The sequence below is a fragment of the Microcaecilia unicolor genome, chromosome 11 (assembly GCF_901765095.1).
Source record: "Microcaecilia unicolor chromosome 11, aMicUni1.1, whole genome shotgun sequence".
In the NCBI taxonomy this organism is placed as follows: Eukaryota; Metazoa; Chordata; class Amphibia; order Gymnophiona; family Siphonopidae; genus Microcaecilia; species Microcaecilia unicolor.
Genome location: NC_044041.1, coordinates 105,272,272 through 105,295,381, shown reverse-complemented (window position 1 = coordinate 105,295,381; position 23,110 = coordinate 105,272,272). Strand labels below are relative to the sequence as shown.

General features: G+C 48.0%; 1 protein-coding gene across 1 annotated transcript in view; it reads right to left on the bottom strand.

Moving 5' to 3' along the window:
• LOC115480023 (mitochondrial import inner membrane translocase subunit TIM44-like) overlaps positions 1–23,110 on the bottom strand; it is a 129,758-nt gene that overhangs the window by 47,440 nt on the left and 59,208 nt on the right. Inside the window, exons 4-6 of the mRNA XM_030218406.1 lie at positions 19,266–19,346; positions 17,764–17,913; positions 10,507–10,646 (exon numbers count right to left, since the gene is read on the bottom strand). Coding sequence (XP_030074266.1) covers positions 10,507–10,646; positions 17,764–17,913; positions 19,266–19,346 — 371 coding nt within the window. The remainder of the gene's footprint in view (positions 1–10,506; positions 10,647–17,763; positions 17,914–19,265; positions 19,347–23,110) is intronic.

Sequence of the window (23,110 nt, the reverse complement as noted above, 5' to 3'; positions counted from 1 at the left end):
GTGCTCATGTAGGAGAAGGTAAGTTGCATGTATCAGCTTGTATTTTAGTCCTTTACAGCTGGGGAAGTGTAGATTAAGAAATTTGCGGGATGATCTTTTGGCGTTTCTGGGAGGCAGGTCCACGAGGTTTAGCATGTAGGTTGGGGCGTCTGCGTGGATGATTTTGTGTACAATCGTGCAGATCTTGAACGCGATGCGTTCCTTAAGTGGGAGCCAGTGAAGTTTCTCTCTTAGGGGTTTTGCACTTTCATATTTATTTTTTCCAAATACGAGTCTAGCAACGGTATTCTGGGCTGTTTGGAGTTTTTTGATAGTCTGTTCTTTGCAGCCAGCGTACAGTGCGTTGCAGTAGTCCAGGTGACTTAGTACCATTGACTGTACCAGGGTACGGAATGCAAGTTTTGATGATTTACTATTCAGCTGTTTGTGCTGTACTCACGCTATATATCTATATCTATCTATCTATCTATCTATCTATATATATATATATATATATATAGCGAATGCTACATACCTGTAGAAGGTATTCTCCGAGGACAGCAGGCTGATTGTTCTCACTGATGGGTGACGTCCACGGCAGCCCCTCCAATCGGAAACTTCACTAGCAAAGTCCTTTGCTAGCCCTCGCGCGCCCGCGCGCACCGCGCATGCGCGGCCGTCTTCCCGCCCGAAACCGGCTCGAGCCGGCCAGTCCAGTATGTAGCAAGACAATACACTTCAAGGGAAGACACAACTCCAAAGGGGAGGCGGGCGGGTTTGTGAGAACAATCAGCCTGCTGTCCTCGGAGAATACCTTCTACAGGTATGTAGCATTCGCTTTCTCCGAGGACAAGCAGGCTGCTTGTTCTCACTGATGGGGTATCCCTAGCCCCCAGGCTCACTCAAAACAACAACATTGGTCAATTGGGCCTCGCAACGGCGAGGACATAACTGAGATTGACCTAAAAAATTTACCAACTAACTGAGAGTGTAGCCTGGAACAGAACAAACAGGGCCCTCGGGGGGTGGAGTTGGATCCTAAAGCCCAAACAGGTTCTGAAGAACTGACTGCCCGAACCGACTGTCACGTCGGGTATCCTGCTGCAGGCAGTAATGAGATGTGAATGTGTGGACAGATGACCACGTCGCAGCTTTGCAAATTTCCTCCATGGTGGCTGACTTCAAGTGGGCTACCGACGCTGCCATGGCTCTAACATTATGAGCCGTGACATGACCCTCAAGAGCCAGCCCAGCCTGGGCGTAAGTGAAGGAAATGCAATCTGCTAGCCAATTGGATATGGTGCGTTTCCCTACAGCCACTCCCCTCTTGTTGGGATCAAAAGAAACAAACAATTGGGCGGACTGTCTGTGGGGCTGTGTCCGCTCCAGATAGAAGGCCAATGCTCTCTTGCAGTCCAATGTGTGCAGCTGACGTTCAGCAGGGCAGGAATGAGGACGGGGAAAGAATGTTGGCAAGACAATTGACTGGTTCAGATGGAACTCCGACACAACCTTTGGCAGAAACTTAGGGTGAGTGCGGAGGACTACTCTGTTGTGATGAAATTTGGTGTAAGGGGCCTGGGCTACCAGGGCCTGAAGCTCACTGACTCTACGAGCCGAGGTAACTGCCACCAGGAAAATGACCTTCCAGGTCAAGTACTTCGGATGGCAGGAATTCAGTGGCTCGAAAGGAGGTTTCATCAGCTGGGTGAGAACGACATTGAGATCCCATGACACTGTAGGAGGCTTGACAGGGGGCTTTGACAAAAGCAAACCTCTCATGAAGCGAACAACTAAAGGCTGTCCTGAGATCGGCTTACCTTCCACTTGGTAATGGTATGCACTGATTGCACTAAGGTGAACCCTTACGGAGTTGGTCTTCAGACCAGACTCAGACAAGTGGAGAAGGTATTCAAGCAGGGTCTGTGTAGGACAAGAGCGAGGATCTAGGGCCTTGCTGTCACACCAGACGGCAAACCTCCTCCAATGAAAGAAGTAACTTCTCTTAGTGGAGTCTTTCCTGGAAGCAAGCAAGATGCGGGAGACACCCTCTGGCAGACCCAAAGAGGCAAAGTCTACGCCCTCAACATCCAGGCCGTGAGAGCCAGGGACTGGAGGTTGGGATGCAGAAGAGCCCCTTCGTCCTGCGTGATGAGGGTCGGAAAACACTCCAATCTCCACGGTTCTTCGGAGGATAACTCCAGAAGAAGAGGGAACCAGATCTGACGCGGCCAAAAGGGAGCAATCAGAATCATGGTGCCTCGGTCTTGCTTGAGTTTCAACAAAGTCTTCCCCACCAGAGGAATGGGAGGATAAGCATACAGCAGACCTTCCCCCCAATCCAGGAGGAAGGCATCCGACGCCAGTCTGCCGTGGGCCTGAAGCCTGGAACAGAACTGAGGGACCTTGTGGTTCACTTGAGATGCGAAGAGATCCACCAGGGGGGTGCCCCACGCCTGGAAGATCTGTCGCACCACACGGGAATTGAGCGACCACTCGTGAGGTTGCATAATCCTGCTCAACCTGTCGGCCAGACTGTTGTTTACGCCTGCCAGATATGTGGCTTGGAGCACCATGCCTTGACGGCGAGCCCAGAGCCACATGCTGACGGCTTCCTGACACAGGGGGCGAGATCCGGTGCCCCCCTGCTTGTTGACATAGTACATGGCAACCTGATTGTCTGTCTGAATTTGGATAATTTGGTGGGACAGCCGATCTCTGAAAGCCTTCAGAGCGTTCCAGATCGCTCGCAACTCCAGAAGATTGATCTGTAGATCGCTTTCTTGGAGGGACCACCTTCCTTGGGTGTGAAGCCCATCGACATGAGCTCCCCATCCCAGGAGAGACGCATCCGTGGTCAGCACTTTTTGAGGTTGAGGAATTTGGAAGGGACGTCCCAGAGTCAAATTGGAGCAAATCGTCCACCAATACAGGGATTCGAGAAAACTCGTGGACAGGTGGATCACGTCCTCTAGACCCCCGGCGGCCTGATACCACTGGGAGGCTAGGGTCCATTGAGCAGATCTCATGTGAAGGCGGGCCATGGGAGTCACATGAACTGTGGAAGCCATGTGGCCCAGCAATCTCAACATCTGCCGAGCTGTGATCTGCTGGGACGCTCGCACCCGCGAGACGAGGGACAACAAGTTGTTGGCCCTCGCCTCTGGGAGATAGGCGCGAGCCGTCCGAGAATCCAGCAGGGCTCCGATGAATTCGAGTTTCTGCACTGGGAGAAGATGGGACTTTGGGTAATTTATCACAAACCCCAGTAGCTCCAGGAGGCGAATAGTCATCTGCATGGACTGCAGGGCTCCTGCCTCGGATGTGTTCTTCACCAGCCAATCGTCGAGATATGGGAACACGTGCACCCCCAGCCTGCGAAGCGCCGCTGCTACCACAGCTAGGCACTTTGTGAACACCCTGGGCGCAGAGGCGAGCCCAAAGGGTAGCACACAGTACTGGAAGTGGCGTGCGCCCAGCTGAAATCGCAGATACTGTCTGTGAGCTGGCAGTATCGGGATGTGTGTGTAGGCATCCTTCAAGTCCAGAGAGCATAGCCAATCGTTTTGCTGAATCATGGGGAGAAGGGTGCCCAGGGAAAGCATCCTGAACTTTTCTTTTACGAGATATTTGTTCAGGGCCCTTAGGTCTAGGATGGGACGCATCCCCCCTGTTTTCTTTTCCACAAGGAAGTACCTGGAATAGAACCCCAGCCCTTCTTGCCCGGATGGCACGGGCTCGACCGCATTGGCGCTGAGAAGGGCGGAGAGTTCCTCTGCAAGTACCTGCTTGTGCTGGAAGCTGTAGGACTGAGCTCCCGGTGGACAATTTGGAGGTTGTGAGGCCAAATTGAGGGTGTATCCTTGCCGGACTATTTGGAGAACCCACTGATCGGAGGTTATGAGAGGCCACCTTTGGTGAAAAGCTTTCAACCTCCCTCCGACAGGCAGGTCGCCCGGCACTGACACTTGGATGTCGGCTATGCTCTGCTGGAGCCAGTCAAAAGCTCGCCCCTTGCTTTTGCTGGGGAGCCGCGGGGCCTTGCTGATTCGCACGCTGCTGACGAGAGCGAGCGCGCTGGGGCTTAGCCTGGGCCGCAGGCTGTCGGGAAGGAGGATTGTACCTACGCTTGCCAGAAGTATAGGGAACAGTCTTCCTTCCCCCGAAAAATCGTCTACCTGTAGAGGTAGAAGCTGAAGGCTGCCGGCGGGCGAACTTGTCGAATGCGGTGTCCCGCTGATGGAGAGACTCTACCACCTGCTCGACTTTTTCGCCAAAAATGTTATCCGCACGGCAAGGCGAGGTCCGCAATCCGCTGCTGGATTCTATTCTCCAGGTCGGCGGCACGCAGCCATGAGAGCCTGCGCATCACCACACCTTGAGCAGCGGCCCTGGACGCAACATCAAAAGTGTCATAAACTCCTCTGGCCAGGAATTTTCTGCACGCCTTCAGCTGCCTGACCACCTCCTGAAAAGGCTTGGCTTGCTCAGGGGGAAGAGCATCAACCAAGCCCGCCAACTGCCGCACATTATTCCGCATGTGTATGCTCGTGTAGAGCTGGTAAGACTGGATCTTGGACACGAGCATAGAGGAATGGTAGGCCTTCCTCCCAAAGGAGTCTAAGGTTCTAGCGTCCTTGCCCGGGGGCGCCGAAGCATGTTCCCTAGAACTCTTAGCCTTCTTTAGGGCCAAATCCACAACTCCAGAGTCATGAGGCAACTGAGTGCGCATCAGCTCTGGGTCCCCATGGATCCGGTACTGGGACTCGATCTTCTTGGGAATGTGGGGATTAGTTAATGGCTTGGTCCAGTTCGCAAGCAATGTCTTCTTCAGGACATGGTGCAAGGGAACAGTGGACGCTTCCTTAGGTGGAGAAGGATAGTCCAGGAGCTCAAACATTTCAGCCCTGGGCTCGTCCTCCACAACCACCGGGAAGGGGATGGCCGTAGACATCTCCCGGACAAAGGAGGCAAAAGACAGACTCTCGGGAGGAGAAAGCTGTCTCTCAGGAGAGGGAGTGGGATCAGACGGAAGACCCTCAGACTCCTCGTCAGAGAAATATCTGGGATCTTCCTCTTCCTCCCACGAGGCCTCACCCTCGGTGTCAGACACAAGTTCACGGACCTGTGTCTGCAACCTCGCCCTGCTCGACTCCGTGGAACCCCGTCCACGATGGGGGCGTCGAGAGGTAGACTCCCTCGCCCGCATCGGCGAAGCTCCCTCCGCCGACGTAGTCGGGGAGCCTTCCTGGGAGGTGGCCGCGGTCGGTACCGCACGCGGTACCGACGTCGGGGACCTCAACCCGGGCGATGGGCCAGCCGGCGCCACGCTCGACGGTACCGGTGGCGCAAGCACCGCCGGTACCGGAGGGGTAGGGCGCAACAGCTCTCCCAGAATCTCTGGGAGAACGGCCCGGAGGCTCTCGTTTAGAGCGGCTGCAGAGAAAGGCTGAGAGGTCGATGCAGGCGTCGACGTCAGTACCTGTTCCGGGCGTGGAGGCTGTTCCGGGCTGTCCAGAGCGGAGCGCATCGACACCTCCTGAACAGAGGGTGAGCGGTCCTCTCGGTGCCGATGCCTGCTGGGTGCCGAATCCCTCGGCGACCCAGAGCTCTCGGTGCCGACACGGGGAGGAGACCGGTGTCGATGCTTCTTCGATTTCTTCCGAAGCATGTCACCGGAGCTCCCCGGCACCGACGAGGAGGACGTCGAATCCATCCGTCGCTTCCTCGGGGCCGAGACTGAAGAAGGTCGATCTCGGGGGGGCTGTACCGCAGGAGCCCTCAGGGTAGGCGGAGACCCACCCGAGGGCTCACCGCCACCAGCAGGGGAATGGACAGCCCTCACCTGCACTCCACCCGATGCACCACCGTCCGACGACATCAGCAGACGAGGTCCTGGTACCACCGACGTCGATGCAGCTATCCGATGTCTCGGCGCCGATGCAGAGGCCCGATGCCTCGATGCACTCGATGCAGGGGCGGCCGAGGAAGATGGTCTGGACGCTGACGACGTCGATGCACTCGAAGATCCCGGTGCCGATGCCGACGAAGAGCCCGAGAACAACACGTTCCACTGGGCTAGTCTCGCTACCTGAGTCCGCCTTTGAAGCAGGGAACACAGACTGCAGTTCTGAGGGCGGTGCTCGGCCCCCAGACACTGAAGACACGACGAGTGTCGATCAGTGAGCGAGATAACCCGGGCGCACTGGGTGCACTTCTTGAAGCCGCTGGAAGGCTTCGATGTCATGGGCGGAAAAATCACGCCGGCGAAATCAAAAGCCGAAATGGCGAAATTTGAAGCACCAAATTTAGAGGGAGAAAAAATCTCGACCGAGGCCGAAAAGAGGCCTACCCCGACGACGAAAGAAAACTTACCGGGGCAAAAAAGCTGGAAGTACGGGGAGGATTTACACGAAACCCGGCGGGGGGTTTCCGGAGCACTTCCCGACTAGGACAAAGCTTTCCCGAAGGAAAAAAACACGTTCAAAACAAATTGGACGCGCGAGGTCGACTTTCCGGGGCTCGACACGGCGAAAACACGACCGTACCGAGTGCGGACAAAAGAAGACTGGCCGGCTCGAGCCGGTTTCGGGCGGGAAGACGGCCGCGCATGCGCGGTGCGCGCGGGGGCTAGCAAAGGACTTTGCTAGTGAAGTTTCCGATTGGAGGGGCTGCCGTGGACGTCACCCATCAGTGAGAACAAGCAGCCTGCTTGTCCTCGGAGAAATATATATATATATATAAAATGTGAGTACAGCACAAACAGCCGAATAATAAATCATTAAAACTTACATGCCTATAATATCCACAGATATATATCTGTGGGTATTGAAAAACAGCACATCGATTTACTCAGCTTCCTAAAAAGCCATAATGGATAAGCAGCAGAAATGTTCAAAAGCTTTTAAATGAAGCAAAAGTAAAAGGGACATGTATACAATCTTATTCTTGCCTACTGATTTATTTTTAAAAAAGTTAATACTGCTGCTATCAAGAAGTATTTTAACACAGCTCACTGTGCATGAGCTCTGCAGAGTGTCCTGTCCCAAATATAAAATGAATCTGGATACACATGGTCATATTTAAATTATGGGCATCAATTGGAAATAGGAGGCTGAAGACCCAACATGAAGACAATGCCAGAGGGACTACTACAGTCTGTCTTGTATATAGCAAGACAGATCAGAATGGGCTGGAATGGGTTTTGATGGCAACTCCGATAGTTGGAAAGTAGGACCAGTGCAGGGTAGACTTTTTTTTAATGGTTTAAGCTCTGAAAACAGCAAGGATGGATCAGGATCAAGCATGGGTATTTTTAATATCACATTTGTATTATATGGTATGAATGTGGGTCCTGTATATCTCAATGGAGGAGAGGAAGACAACGTAAAGCAGAACTTAGCAAATAAAAAGTTGTAATACTACTATAGGTGGGAAAATAGGTGGGAAAATGTGGGATACAAATGCAACAAATCCTATATAATAAAACGCACCTCCAACATTCTGAAGCTGACTGCATGGCTGAGGCATTCCTGCTCTCTGTATCCATCTCCTGAATTGACATCACGTACTTCCGGGTTCGTCACAAGCAGAAGTGACCAACCACACGAGGTTTCTCGGCTTCAGAATGATGGAGGTGCATTTTATTAAACAGGATTGGTCAGTTCCTTGAAGCACAGCCAGAGCTCAGCGTCCTGCACAGTAATGCTCAGACACCAGAGAGAGAGGGGGGCCTGACACAAGAGAGAGGGAGGGAGGGGGGGTGGGTGAGGTATCTCTGTCACACACACACACTCTCTCTCTCACACAGTCAATGTCTTTCTCACTCTCACACACTGTCTCTCACACATTCTATGTCTCACAGTATCACATTCGCTCTCTCTGTGTCACACAGTCACTCACACACTCTCTTGGTCTCATACACTCAGTCTCACAGAGAGTCTGTCTCTCACACACACTCTCTCTCTCTCGCACACACTGTATCTGTGTGAAACACACTCTCTCTCTCTCACACTGTGTCTCACATACGCACTTGCACACACTCTCATTCTCACATACACACACTCTCTCACAGACACACTCGCACCCAGACTCACTCTCTCTCTCACACACTCGCACATTCACTCTCTCTCTCACAGTCACTCTCACATACACTCTCTCTCTCACACACACAGTCACTCTCACATACACTCTCTCAAACATACACACTCCGAGGAAAACCTTGCTAGCGCCCGTTTCATTTGTGTCAGAAACGGGCCTTTTTTACTAGTAAATAAATAAATTCTATTGTCGGTTCAATAATGATTTGATAATGAATGACTATTGAGCAGACTGGATGAACCATGCATGTCTATCTGCCATCATTTTCTATGTTACTATTGGGCTCATTTTTGAAAGAGAAGGACGTCCAACTTTCGACATAAATCGGAAGATGGACGTCCTTCTCCCAGAGATGTCCAAATCGGTATAATGGAAACCCGATTTTGGACGTCTCCAACTGCAGTCTGTCGCAAGGACATCCAAATTTCAAGGGGGTGTGTCAGAGGCGTAGCGAAGGCAGGACTTGGGCGTGCCTAACACTTGGACATTTTCACCCTGACCAGTTTTTCTTACGAATAAGGCACAAAAAGGTGGCCGAAATGACCACCGAAGAGAATCGGGGATGACCTCCCGTTACTCCCCCAGTGGTCACTAACCCCCTCCCACCCTCAAAATACATCTTTAAAAATATGTCGTGCCAGCCTCAGATGTCATACTCAGGTCCATGACAGCGCATGAAGATCCCAGGAGCAGTTTTAGTGGGTACTGCAGTGCACTTCAAACAGGCGGACCCAGGCCCATACCCCCCTACCTGTTACATTTAGCTCTCCAAAACCCACCACAAACCCACTGTACCCATATATAGGTGCCCCCCCCTTCACCCATAAGGGCTATGGTAGTGGTGTATAGCTGTGGGTAGTGGGTTTTGGCGGGGTTTGGGGGGCTCCGCACACAAGGTAAGGGAACTATGCTCCTGGGAGCATTTTATGAAGTCCACTGCAGTGCCCCCTAGGGTGCCTGGTTGGTGTCCTGGCATGTCAGGGGGACCAGTGCACTACAAATGCTGGCTCCTACCACCTCCAAATGGCTTGCATTAGGACATGGATGTCTTTGGTTTCAAAAATCGCCGAAAGTCAGAAATGTCCATGTCTAGGGACGTCCAAAATGTAAGGATTTGGACGTCTCTGATGATATTTTCGAAACGAAAGATGGGCGTCCATCTTTTTTTTAAAAAAAACAGGTTTCCCTGCCCCTGGATTTCGCCATTTTGCAAGGACGTCCAAACCGCAACTTGGACATTTCTTTCGAAAATGCCCTTCCATGATTACCATGTCACCAATTCCAAGGCTCAGAGAGCCTCACCAAGTCTAGCAGATTTTGCCCTCTCTTTGGCCTGCATGCCCCACTGAGTCTCACCACTGAACCCATTCTGCTAAGAGAGGACTTACAAAGGACACAACCCGGGAAGAAGGAAGTGGTGCTTGATAGGTGAATATAAGATGAAAGTGAAGCAGAATATAGATAACAGAAATAGATAAGTGAATACACTACACTGGGCTGGGCCACTGGCAGTGCACAGCATTCTTGCTCAAATCATCCATCCTCAGCCAGGACAGCTAGGATATTAGACACAATTCTCACAGCCCATGGGGTGAATGTGTGTGTGTGTAAGGGGGGGGGGGGGGGGGGGGAGGGGGGGGGGAAGGGAAATGGGACTTGATATACCGCCTTTCTGAGGTTTTTGCAACTACATTCAAAGCGGTTTACATATATTCAGGTACTTATTTTGTACCAGGGGCAATGGAGGGTTAAGTGATTTGCCCAGAGTCACAAGGAGCTGCAGTGGGAACTGAACTCAGTTCCCCAGGATCAAAGCCCACTGCACTAACCACTAGGCTACTCCTCCACTCCAAGTCATCTATGCTTGTAATGTTATGGAAGAAATCCTGGCAAGGGAGATCCTTTTGCATCTCAACTCCATCCCAAATTAATGATTAATTCTTTATGTAACTAGTTCTTTTTATTACATCCCATAATAGATAAGTCAGCAGGAGTTTTCACAAGCTTTTAATGAAGCTTGGCACTTAGCACGTGCTAAGCTTTAGTAAAAGGACCCCTCAGTTCTGTACCTAAGGAAAATGAGGGGGAAGTGACTTGCCCTACATCACAAGGACTGTAAGTTGATAAGAAATTAGTTCTTGCCGCTTTTTTGCATGGTCCCCAGCCAAGATCAGTTACTGCAATCAGTGGGGGCTCAGTAAGTTGGGAGGGGTTTAGAAAATAAGGGGAATATATCTGGGTAGTTGTGAATGTAAGTTCATGGTGTCAGGTACCAGCTCTGGTTCTTATTGAGCTGGAACCCATAGGAGCAACAGGAAAACTGCCAGGTTTAAAGAAAAATAAAATGTAATGTTAATATATACATCCCTAGAGACAGGAGACTTTTTCCCACCACACTGCACATTCCCAAATCGCTCTCATACATACTCGTTGGCTTCAAACACTTTCTCCTCTTTGGATTTGTCTGTGGAAAATTCAGTTCTCTTTCTCAGGGTCTCCGGGGCTCTGTAAGGACCAGTCTGGCCAAGCACGCTCTCATCAATCTCTTTCTTAACCGTTTCAACCCCCTGCAAGATCACAGATATGGAAAACAGGATCATACCATAGAGGAATAAAATGCCAAACCCATACAGCAGGAACCTATCAAGGCACATGAACTAAGCACATGAACTCTGCTTAGAAAGCACATTCCTAGAAAGAGACTTGTGTTTCTACCCTGGGATAACATCTATTTTATCCACTCCCCAAAATTACTCATTCATGGCCCAGATTTTTCAGTACAAGTAGGGCTAAGGCTAAGTGCTTTGAAAATACGCCTCAACCCCCCCCCCCCCCCCCCCCCCCCCCCTTCCGAGTTTGCTGGAACAATTTTGAAACGGTGTGCCTTTTTATGTCACAAAAAAATAAATGTTCTGCAACTTCTGGAATTCTAGAAAAGGGGACAAGGAGAGCTGTACAACCAAAAATACTTGTGAACAGGGAGCAGAGAGATGCTTCAGATCTGGAGGTCCTGAGCTGAGCCACTGGTGATGTTGCTGGGAAAACTCCTGGTGTAGTAGGAGCAGTTGTCACTGAACCAAGCAGAAGTTGCTCTGCCCCAACAGTGATATCACACACCGTCAGCTCCTGTATAAAATCAAGCCCTGTTGCAACACGGCTGCGAGCCTATGCCTCGTGCTTCAGGGCCAGTCATTCTGCTCTTGGTGATGGGGGAAAGGAAGAATAAAGCTAAGGTAACTGCTTCTGGTTCAGGCACTACTGTTTCTTTAACTGATCCTATACATAGTTTCTGCAAGCCTAATAGTGTAGCTTCTGTAGTGAATGTCTTAGATAGGAATCTGTTTCCTTGCTATCCGGGGTGTTCCTCAGCCCGATTATTAGGGCTTCTCCCTTGCCATCAGTTTTAAGTCATTCTAATAAGTGAGTGCTGGCCCCCTCCACTCTGGTTTCCTCCTCTTTAAAGTTCTGTTCCTTTACTACTCCTAAGCCAGTTCCAATTTCAAAATTGAAGTTTGTTGCAGGAGACTCTACACCTTTGACGTAATTTCCTCTACTGAAGTATCACTGAATGATATTTGGAGATTAGTCTTTCACATAGATTCCTCTTTGCAAAATACTTTGGTGCAGACTGTTCAGTTCTCCTTATCTGTTTCAGGGGCAAGATGATATCACAACATAGCAAATGTCAGCTGATAAAGACCAGCATGGTCCAACCAGTCTGCCCAAGAAGGTGGCCAGAGTCGAATCTGGTACTCTGCACAGATTCTACTTCTATGGGATTAAGTATACTAGTGTTTAATCATGAAGAAGTCTGCCCAGCCCTGGTCCTACTTCCCAACTACTGGAGCTGCTGTGGAAGCCCACTCCAGCCTTGATCCTGATCCATTTTTGCGCATTGGTCTACTCACTGGAGAACTGCAGACAGCAATGGTTCAAGTAGCTGCTGTATCTTTTGTTAAGAACAGTCTTTTGCTATATAAACAAAATGAGGTTATGGAAAATGCCGGGATCTGGGGGCAGATTCCATAATCTCTGCAGTTCCTAAATTACGGTGTTCTTTTCTGTTTCTGGTTACGATCTATTTTGGATTGTGAATTGCTCTGTTATGCTGTTCAAAAAGCAATATATTAAGTTTAATAAACCATAAACCCGTAGGGCACAGAATCTTAGATTTTTGAATTTTCCTAAAATTCGAATGTCGTCTTCCATCCACTATTTTATTTAGGAAATATCTAAAGGAAGCTTTGTTGCTTGTTAATGCAGATACCGTGGCCTTTTCTAGAATGTTTTATGCGTCTTCTAGGTCTTTGTTGCTGATACCGATGTTGATCATCTGACTCGGGAATCTCCCAGGAGTTTGGATTTGACCAACTTTCTGGAGTCCTCAGTAGGTGAAATTTCAACTAGAACCTTTTTGGTGGTAACTAACCACCGAGGTGGACAACATATATAGATATATTGAAAGATTATTTTCCTAAGAAAGATTTATTTTTATTTATTTTTGTTACATTTGTACCCCGCACTTTCCCACTCATGGCAGGCTCAATGTGGCTTACATGGGGCAATGGAGGGTTAAGTGACTTGCCCAGAGTCACAAGGAGCTGCCTGTGCCTGAGGTGGGAATCAAAATCAGTTCCTCAGGACCAATGTCCACCACCCTAACCACTAGGCATATGTTTTCTAGTCCCAAAACAACAATATTTCCTAATATATCTAGAGCTAACAGGTATGACAAAAGCTGTTACTTCAGTTGAAACCTCGTGTTTTAGTTATGGGCAGTTTTTTTGTTTTTATTCCCCTATAAACATTTGTTTAGCTACCAGGCACTAGATGCAGATCCTTCTCATTTGGAGAATTTTCTCAAGGACAAGTCTCCTCCATAAGGAAAGAATACTAGAAATTTTGGAATGACCTAGCTTTTTCTTCTTTGTTGTAGTTTCTTTTGTGAACTTCAATAGGGCAAGTTTTGGGTATCTGTTTACAATTTAGGAGTAGATAGTCAAAACAGCTCCTACTAGTTAGACCCCACTGAGCTAGCCAGCTGTCAATATTCAGCGGCACTTTAGTGCCGCTGAGTATCACTGCTAACCAGGTTAGGGGCAGGGTGGGGACGGAGTCAGGGCAGAGCGACTGGCTAAGTAAGCACAACGTTAGCACAGCAAAACAGGTAACTTTAAGTGTAGAGTTAACCAGGCACTGGTCTAAATATCAACAGACGTCTGATTAAAATCTAGGTCAGCTGACATACCCAGATATTCAGTGTCGGGAGCGAAGCATGCCCCGGCATTGAATGTCCAGGTATAGGTCAGCTCATGGCTGGAAGCGGTTTATAAACCGCTGAACGCCGCAGGCTTAATACTGACCTCTTAGAATTTACTCCAGTTTTGTGATGTTTCTCATTTTCTCCATGATGTTGGCTTTAATATGTTTTCTATTTGGGGGTTTTTTTTTTTTGTTTTGATACATAATTTTCTTTATATTTTCCTTTATCTTTGTGTAAATTGTACAAGTTCTGAAGGAAAATAAAATAAAAAAAAACTTGTAGAACATGAACTGTATAGCTTTTGCCCCTCATTTTCACTGCACTGTATTGTGGAATTTTTCTCTCTCCAATTGCAATAAATTAATATGCTGATTCAAAACTGTGTCATCTCAGTGATCTGCAGTATTTTTATGCTAAACCTGGCCCATCTGTCTTGATCATCTGTCAAACCATCTTCAGCTTCATTTCATGCTGAGCATCTTTTCTTCCATTTTCCAATCCCTTCCAGACTGCTGTAGGTTAACTCTCTAACTCTATAAAGGGCATGTGCATAGTTACAGAATAGTACGACTTATGCACATAATTGGCCCTTATTGGTGCTTAAAGATAATTATCAATAACTGGCCTTAACTAATACCAACTTGCAGCTATGCACATTAATTATGACCCTATTCTACAGAGTGCGTGTGTAAATTGTCTAGCGAGTAATTGCAAAGGGGTCATTCACGTGAAAGGAACATGTATGGGTCATGGGCATTCCACCTATTCTAGTGTGCACATTTTAGAATACTGCCGTTACACATACAAGGCATCAAATTTAGGCGTACGCATTTACACCTGCCACAGATGCATAAGTGGTCATGTTGAAATGTTGGCACATCAATGCCAACTTTCGCTAGTATTCTATAAGGAGAAATTAGGTCTTACCTGAACATTTTCTTTTCCAGAACCTGTGGGATAGTTGTGTCCATCAACCAGCAGATGGAGATAGAGAACTGAAAACTGAACCGAAAAATCTCTCGCTTGGCATCCAGTCCAGCTCCACAGCATTTACATACAAAAGCAGTAAGGAGAAACTCAGAACAAACATAACAACCTTAAACTAACCAGAAGAGCAAACGTGTGCACCTCTCTCATCTCTGGACAACTTGTAGAGAACAAGAGATATGCAGGAAGCACAATGCAAGGCTGACCCATGACTTTGCATCAACTGACACCTTGGGGGGGGGGGGGGGGCACCTCTGGAATAGTGGGAAGGACTAATGGAAAGAAAATCATCAGGTAAGACCTAATTTCTCTTTCACTACATAGCTTCCCACTATTCCATAACCTGTGGGATGTTCAAAAGCAATCCCTAGAGTTGAGTGGGATCCTGGCGCTGCCACCCTGAGGATGGCAGCCCCAAAACTGGCATCCGAGTGCTCCACAACATCCACCCTGTAGTGCTTGGCAAAGGTATGCAGTGGTGACCATGTCACTGCCTTGCAAATATTCACCAGAGACAATAAGGTAATTTCCATTCAGGATGTTGCTGTATGCCCTGTAAAATGAGCCCGCAAGTCTTGAGGAGCCTACTTCCCTGTAAGCAAATAAGATGATGTGATAATCTCCTTCAGCCGTCTAGCAATTGTGGGCTGGGAAGCCATGAGGTGCCAAGCCTCTATTTATCAAAAAGCACAGTGTCCGATTTGCGAAACTCATTTGTGACTTACAGATATCTAATGAACACACTACGCACATCAAGAAAAAAATATTGAGCCTCTTAAGTCCTCTCTCAAAGACGGAAGCTCCACAGATTGGCTGAGATGAAATGCTGATACCACTTTCAGAAGAAAGGAAGGAACTGTGCACAGGAAGGCCACTCCCCTACCTCTGAAAAGCGAAGAAAGGGATCTCGACAAGAGAGCCCGAAGCTCCAAAACTCTACATGCCGATGCAACAGCCACCAAGAACGCTGTCTTTAGTGTAAGATCTTTTAAGGAGGCCTTCTGGAGTTGCTCAAAAGGAGACTTCTGAAGAGCCCAAAGGACTAAATTAAGGTACCATTTTGGACTAGAGTGTTGCACGGGGACAGAAATCAAACCTGTCTCCACAGGAATCTAACCCATCCTTGCTGGAAGTAAGTTCCCTCCATCCCAGCCCCTACCGCACTGCAGACACCTTGCTGCCCCCCTTCACTTAGAAAGAGATCTGCATGAAATATTTATTTATGGAAACCACTAGTCCCTAAAACATGCTCAAAACAGAATAATCCATTTGTACAAAAGAGATGAGGTGAAGATGTGATTCCGTGTGCCCCAATGAAAGGAGAGTTTAATTTTATTTCCAATCTTTAACACACCAAGCTTCCAAAGGCAGATTATAACAGTTAAGATGAACCACAAGTAAACAGGTTATCCTCAATTAAATTTGGCTATGTATTACTGTATTGTATAGAACAGTGTAGAAAAATGAGCACAAAACACAGCCTTTATTAGTGCTGTTTCAACCAGCTAAAATAATTTTTGAAGCTGTTTTAGTGATATCCATTTTTTATTTCATGATCTACATATGGGAAGCTTTCAAATACATTAAAAAGCTGTCAAATAAGAAAAAAAAATCTTTTGTCCTCCACCTTTTAAGGCACTGCCTACCAACTGTAACAGCTTTTGACTTTTTACAGATGGACCATTCATAGGCAGTCCCTTATTTCTAAAAATCTTTTGCTATTGTTTTCAATAGCATCTGCTATTATTTTGGGTGAACCAGTGTGGCAGCAATCTCCGCCTACTGGCTTCAACACATTGAACTAGATAGCCTCGTACCATCTCCTGTTCTCAATCTAATCTCCTTACTCCATTTTCCCCTCTTCCCTGCACCTAAACTCTGCATCCTCCACCCCTCCAGCCCTGGGTGCCCTCCCTGCACATACCTGAAGTCACCTTGGTGGTCTAGTGGCTTGCTTTGTGGCAGGAAAGGTCCCCATTCTTTCCTGATCGCTGCTGCTGATCCGTCTCGCTACCACCGCTTGTTTAAAATGTCTGCCGAGACTACATGCAGTGGCCTTGCAAGATGTCCTCTAAAGTCTCACGAGGCCACTGCTGAAGTCTCGGCAGCCAGGTTGTTGTGCTGGAAAAGGACAGCTCCACAAGAAACAGGGGAGAGGTGAAAGGAGGGAAGAAGTAAAATTGTAGGGCAGCAGAGACAGGGATCTGAAGACCTTCAGATATGACTCTGCAGTGCAGACTCAAGTGAGCCACAAAGCTCAACTAGGAACCAGATGACCAACTGGACCAGGAGCAGAACCAGAGGATGAAAATTGTGTCTGTACACCTGCTGGAGATAGAAAATACTGAGGGGTTGGACTGGATGCCAAGACAGATGGAGATAGAGAACTGAAAACTGAGCTGAGATAACTATCCCACAGGTTCTGGAATAATGGGAAGCTACATAATAGAATGGCAGTTATGTATTAATTGCCATTATAAAATTTGCACACAAAAGTTTGGTACCTAACTAAGCCTTTCTTGAATTGACCCCTATGTAATCCAGTTGAGCATGCCATCTGTTTTTCTTTTGTCAAAGTACTGTAAAATTAAGTCACTGGAAACCTCCTTCCTTACCTCCTCATCAAAACCTTACAGTAGCATGGTACAGACCAGAGTGCTTGCTTTACTTCAGGTCATTCTGTACAGTTGTCTTCTCCATGCACCCCACCACGTTCATCAGGCAAGCTGTTTTTATCTATGTTCATGTCCTTCTCCATCACTGCATCTCTACTCTGCACTTTCTATCCTGTGTACTGTGTCCCCCTCTGGCCATATTTTAAGGCTCACCTAGAATTTTACTTTTTTGAGGCGAACCTTAAAGTCTGGCACATTTTGATCACAGGCTTGTAAAATGAACCATGTTTAAAAATATAAATGAATTTCCTGAAAGCTTTTGTGTGTGTTGTCTCCACTGTAAGCTCTATGGAGAAGGAACTCTTTCTAATGGGTATCTGTACAACGCTATGTACAACAAGTAACACTACAGAAATGAGAAGCAGCAGCAGAACCATCAACAAGATAAGGACATGGACCTTTTCATAAAATTCAGGCAAGGTACCAGGATAAACCTTACTCTATTTACAAAATTGCCTCTATATTATGGGTCCGTCGTCATTTCTGCAATTCAGCTGTGATTTACAGTTTTGCTCAGAGAAGTACATTTTTCTTAAATATTAGCGCACATGGTTGAGGCTTTCACACTTCGCAGTAATAGGTCACTTTTCAAAAAAAGTTAGAGCAGAATAGGACATTACACCATTGTTTTATTTTTCCTGTCCATCTAGCTCTGGATTTTACAGCTGAGTTTTACATATGGTTAGAAAGCAGTTCAAACTGATGCTATAGGTCAGAGTACATGGCACTGGAAGAGTCAGAGGTCTCAGTGCTATTTACCTGTGAAATGGCTTTGAACGCTGCAGACTTGCCAAGTTTCTCTCCACCTTTGGAAACGGACTCTGCCGACTGCTTTGCTGTTTTTGCTGCTTCTTCCACTCCTTCCTTTATTTTTCTGCCAATATCACTCTTACCGACTTCATCTAAACTCTGTAAGAAAAGGGCAAGGATAAATGAAAAGGAACCCCCATGATTCTGTTACTTCCAAGTCCATTTCTAAAGGCCAGCCAGGGATGCTGCAACATTGGTGTGCACATCATGCTGGCGACCTGGGTTTGATTCCTGGGTCGGCTCTGCAGAGACAGCACCCATTGCTCCTAAGCAGGGTCTCTCAGGTTTTTGCTCAACAACACTACTCAATGGTCAGATGTAGGCCCCATGAAAGCCAGGCTCTGGAGGCATCTACAGTTTGATGGCTGAACCAAGTTGGAAGGGGGATTTTTTTAAAAAGTGCCATAACTAAACAGGGGCCTGTTCTGATTGAGCCTGAACCACAAAAAAAGGAAGAGAAAACCCAGGCCACAAAAAAGGAAACAAGTGCTCTCAGTGTGTCTGCTCCACTGATATTCTCAAGATGTTTGGTTTGTAATTACATGAAGGCCAGCAGAAATCCTGTGCTAAGATTGGTCATTAAAGGTCCAAACCCATATCAATATTTCAGTACAAAATATCAGAAAAGATTCAATCCATACCTATGCCTCAGGCTAACAGCACACCTATTATATGTTCGGGTGGTGAGAAAGACATCTGAGGCAAATTTTACCAGCTTCCTTAGGAAATAGCAATATCAAAGGGAAACAGGTTTGATATTTAAATGTCCTAAGGAACCCTCCCCTTTCAAGTTTTTAGCTCTTCCTGACTTAAAGATACTCTCACAAAAAGTTTGTACTGTTGGGCAGACTGGATGGACCAAGTCTTTATCTGCCATCATTTACTATGTTATGTTTTACTTCACTATACATGGCTACTCTTATGTTCTTACATGTATATAAAAAATTGCCGAGACAAATAGCAGCCAGGGCTGAAGCTTCGCAGATTCCTGCTTTTAATCACTATTTTCCTACTTGCACTAATTCAGCCTGTTCTGTGTGTTTGTTATTAATACACACGCATAGATTTTTCTATGAAATTGTACAAAACTGGACCTAACCACTACAGTCTCCAGTTCCTGTTCCATTTCAGCTGTTAATACTGTTCTAGACCGGGGCAATACTGCTAAAGCTTTACCTTGTTTTTGACCGCTGTTATCTAACTGCATCAGGGTCTCTCTATTCTGGCTCCTGACTCAGTCTAACAGGACCAATAACATTCTGCACTAAATCAAGTACTCTCTCTTTTGGAATACAAGGAATGTAATTCTTTGTTTAACTTTACCAATGTGTCTTTTTTAAATTTATTTTTAATAAAGCGACCCTCTTTTTACAGTGAATTGAGGACCCAACACATTTTTAACCTGGAAAAGATGCTTTACAATTCTTGAGAATGAATACGAGGAAGGACACCTCTTTGACTGTACCGCTTAACTCCTCAAGTTTCTTTCTTAGCACTTCTGAGGTCTTCACAGTTTCAGATTCGATGGACTTCTGCAAAACAAAGAGAAAATTGGCTTGTCATTGAAGGAAAAAGCGTAGCTGCTGCATGAGTCATGTTACAGTGGCAGCGATTTTCAGACCCTGCTATATCTCATTATCAAGTGGTGAAACTCAGAGCAGGTGCAACTGTCCGGCCTGAATCCTACATTCAAGCAATCGGTGCCTGTTCCCAAAGGAGATCTACTCTGTTCTCAGACTATAATTAGCAAGTACTGTTAAAGAAGACTGCTGAGACTACAAATGCAGGTTAAAGTATGTGCTGTGGAATGAAACATTTGGGAGTGGCAATTTTCAAAGAGCCCATTTCCATGAGTAAACACAATTTTATCTGCAGAAATGTCTCCCCATATATGGGAAAATTAGGTTCTTACCTTGATAATTTTCTTTTAGTCACAGCAGATGAATCCATTGATGGGTTGTATCCACCTACCAGCAGGTGGAGATAGAGAACACTGAAAGCACATGGTGTTCTAGGATGCCCAACCCCCTCTGCCTTCAGTAGTGGAGGAGTGGCCTAGTGGTTAGGGTGGTGGACTTTGGTCCTGGGGAACTGAGGAACTGAGTTCGATTCCCGGCACAGGCAGCTCCTTGTGACTCTGGGCAAGTCACTTAACCCTCCATTGCCCCATGTAAGCCGCATTGAGCCTGCCATGAGTGGGATAGCGCGGGGTACAAATGTAACAAAATAAATAAATAAATAAAAATAAAAATATGAAATTTCCAAAGGAGAGTGAATAAAAAAGGCAATATAACAAATTTCCCTCACAGAGAACAAACGCTCCTGAACCAGGGCAATAACCAAACAAAGGAGGGACGTTATCAACCTCCCGCAATAAAAACAGCATGTAGAAACTCTGATAGCTTGTCTTCAAGTACTCCTGATGAGGCACAATGTTTGTATGCAACATCTGTACAAAAACTAAAGTCAGACAGGGAGGAATCATGGATTCATCTGCTGTGACTAAAGGAAAGAAAATTATCAAGGTAAGAACCTAATTTTCCCTTCCTTGTCATCAACAGCAGATGAATCCATTAACTGATGGGATGTACCAAAGCACTCCCTAAGTAGGGTGGGAACAGGCAACTATGCGAGCAAGCACTTGCACTCCAAAACGTGCATCCTGCCATGCTGCTACATCCAGCCTGTAATGCCGCACGAAAGAGAGCTGAGAAGCCCAGGTACCCGCACGACAGATCTCCTGAAGAGAAAAAAAACACCCGTTTCAGCCCACGAAGAGGACATTGCCCTCAGAGTGCGCTTTAAACGCTTCAGGCAGCGACCGCCCTGAAAGCAGATAAGCCAAAAAAATGAGTTCCTTAAGCCATCGGGCTATAATGACCTTACACGCCGGAAACCCCCGTCTTGAGAGTCACATCCTTCTCAGAAGCCCATTTTAAGAGGCTCAAACGGAGATCGCTGGAGTGCCTTTCAACACGAGCCCCAGGTTCCAAGCTGGACAAGGCAACCGCAGAGGAGGACGGAGACGAAGCGCCCCTCTGAGAAAACTGAGAATATCCGATGAGCAGCAAGGGACAATCCGGAGACATTCCCCCGGAAGCAGGCCAACGCTGCCACTTGAACTCGAAGGGAACTGTAGGCCAGGCCCTTTTGTAGCCCGTCCTGCAAAAAGTCCAGCAAGAGCGAGACTGTCGCCAGAGTCGGCAAGCTAGACTTTGGCATACACCATGCCTCAAAAGTGCGCCAGATCCGAGCATAAGTCGCAGAGGTAGACCGCCTGCCAGCCTGCAAGAGCGTGGCAATAATCTGATTAGAATAGCCCTTGTCCCTCAATTGCGCCCTCTCAAGAGCCAGACCATAAGACCAAAGCGGCAACGATCTTGCATAGTCACTGGACCCTGAACTAACAGGTTTGGAACCCGAGGCAAAGGAAGAGGCGTGTCCACCAGCATCTGCCGGAGATACGCGTACCATGGGCACCTTGGCCAATCCGGGGCGATGAGAATCACCAATCCTCGGTGCAGACGAATCCAAAGTAGATCTCGCCCTATCAAGGGCCAAGGAGGGAACACATACAGGAGGCCCAAAGGCCAAGGTTGAGCCAGAGCATCCAACCCTGCCGAGCGAGGATCTCTCCTTCTGCTGAAAAAGTGAGGGACTTTGGCGTTTACGCTTGACGCCGTGAGATCCAAGCCTGGAGTCCCCCATTTGGCACAAATCTGAAGATAAACTTTGTCTACCAGTTCCCATTCTGCCGGGTCCATTTGATGTCTGCTGAGGAAATCGGCTTGCACATTGCTCTGACCGGATGTGTGAGCCGCGGACAGCAGCTCTAGGTGGCGCTCGGCCCAGTCGCAGATCTGAGACGCCTCCGCAGCCAGGGCCCTGAACTGAGTGCCGCCCTGGTGATTGATGTAGGCCACTGCTGTCGTGTTGTCCGACAGAACTCGGACAAAAAGACCCTTCAGCGTCCTGTGGAAGGCCAGAAGAGCCTGAAATATCGCTCTCGGTTCCAAGCGATTGATGGACCATCCCGCTTCCGCAGTGGACCACAGACCCTGAGCTTTGCGTCCCCGGCAATGGGCTCCCCAGCCCGAAAGGCTGGCATCCGTTATCACCAGACACCAAAAAGGAAGAGCCAGTGGCATCCAATGCCGCAGCCTGCTGTCGGAAAGCCACCAATCCATACTGCGCTGGGCCACAGGAAGCCACCGTAGTCTGCGTTGGTATTCCTGGGAAATCGAAGACCATTGCTGAAGCAGAGCAAACTGCAGTGGTCTCATGTGAGCTTTCGCCCAGGGAACCACCTCTATGGTGGCCATCATCGATCCTAGGAACTGAACAAAGTCTGAAGCTCGAGGGCGAGACATCCGCAGGAGCAGGCGGACCTGATTCTGAATCTTGAGCCGCCTGCTGTCGGGAAGAAAAATGAACCCCAAAGCCGTGTCGAACCGGACCCCCAAATACTCGAGAGACTGAGAGGGGGTCAGGTGACTTTGGGCATATTGACTACCCAGCCCAGAGTCTGAAGAACTGTAACAACTCTGGCTGTGGCAATTCGACTCTCGTCTGCCGAATCCGCTCTGATGAGCCAGTCGTCGAGATAAGGGTGAACTCTGATACCCTCTCGCCTGAGAAAGGCAGCCACTACCACCATGACCTTGGAAAAAGTCCGAGGGGCAGTCGCCAGGCCGAAAAGCAAGGCGCGAAACTGGAATTGGCTCAATACCGCAAACCGGAGAAACCGCTGATGCGGCAGCCAGATGGGAGTATACAAGTACGCTTCCTTGAGGTCCAGAGACGTGAGAAACTCTCGTGGCTGTACCGCCGCAATGACAGAGCGCAGGGTTTCCATGCGGAAGTGTCGCACTCCTAAGGCCTTGTTGACTCTGCATTAAGTCGAGGATAGGTCTGAACGACCCGCCTTTTCGAGGAACCACAAAATAGATGAAGTAGCGTCTGCAGCAATGTTTGGCGGAAGGAACCGGAACCACCGCTCCGAGCTTCAGCAACACCTGCAAGGTCTCGTATACTGCTGCCCGCTTGACGGCAGTGCCGCATCGAGACTCCAAAACCGCGTTTCCTACTGGGACGGCAAATTCTAGCTGGTAACCTTCTCTGATCAGGTCCAGGACCCACTGATCCGAAGTAATCTTGGTCCACTCCTCGAAAAAGAGGGAGAGACGACCCCCTACTGCGAGAACTGACTAGTGGACCGGCGCCCCATCATCGTGGAGTATGCCCCTAAACTCCTGAACGTTGCCCGGACGCCGCAGCGCGTTTGTCCAAACGAAAG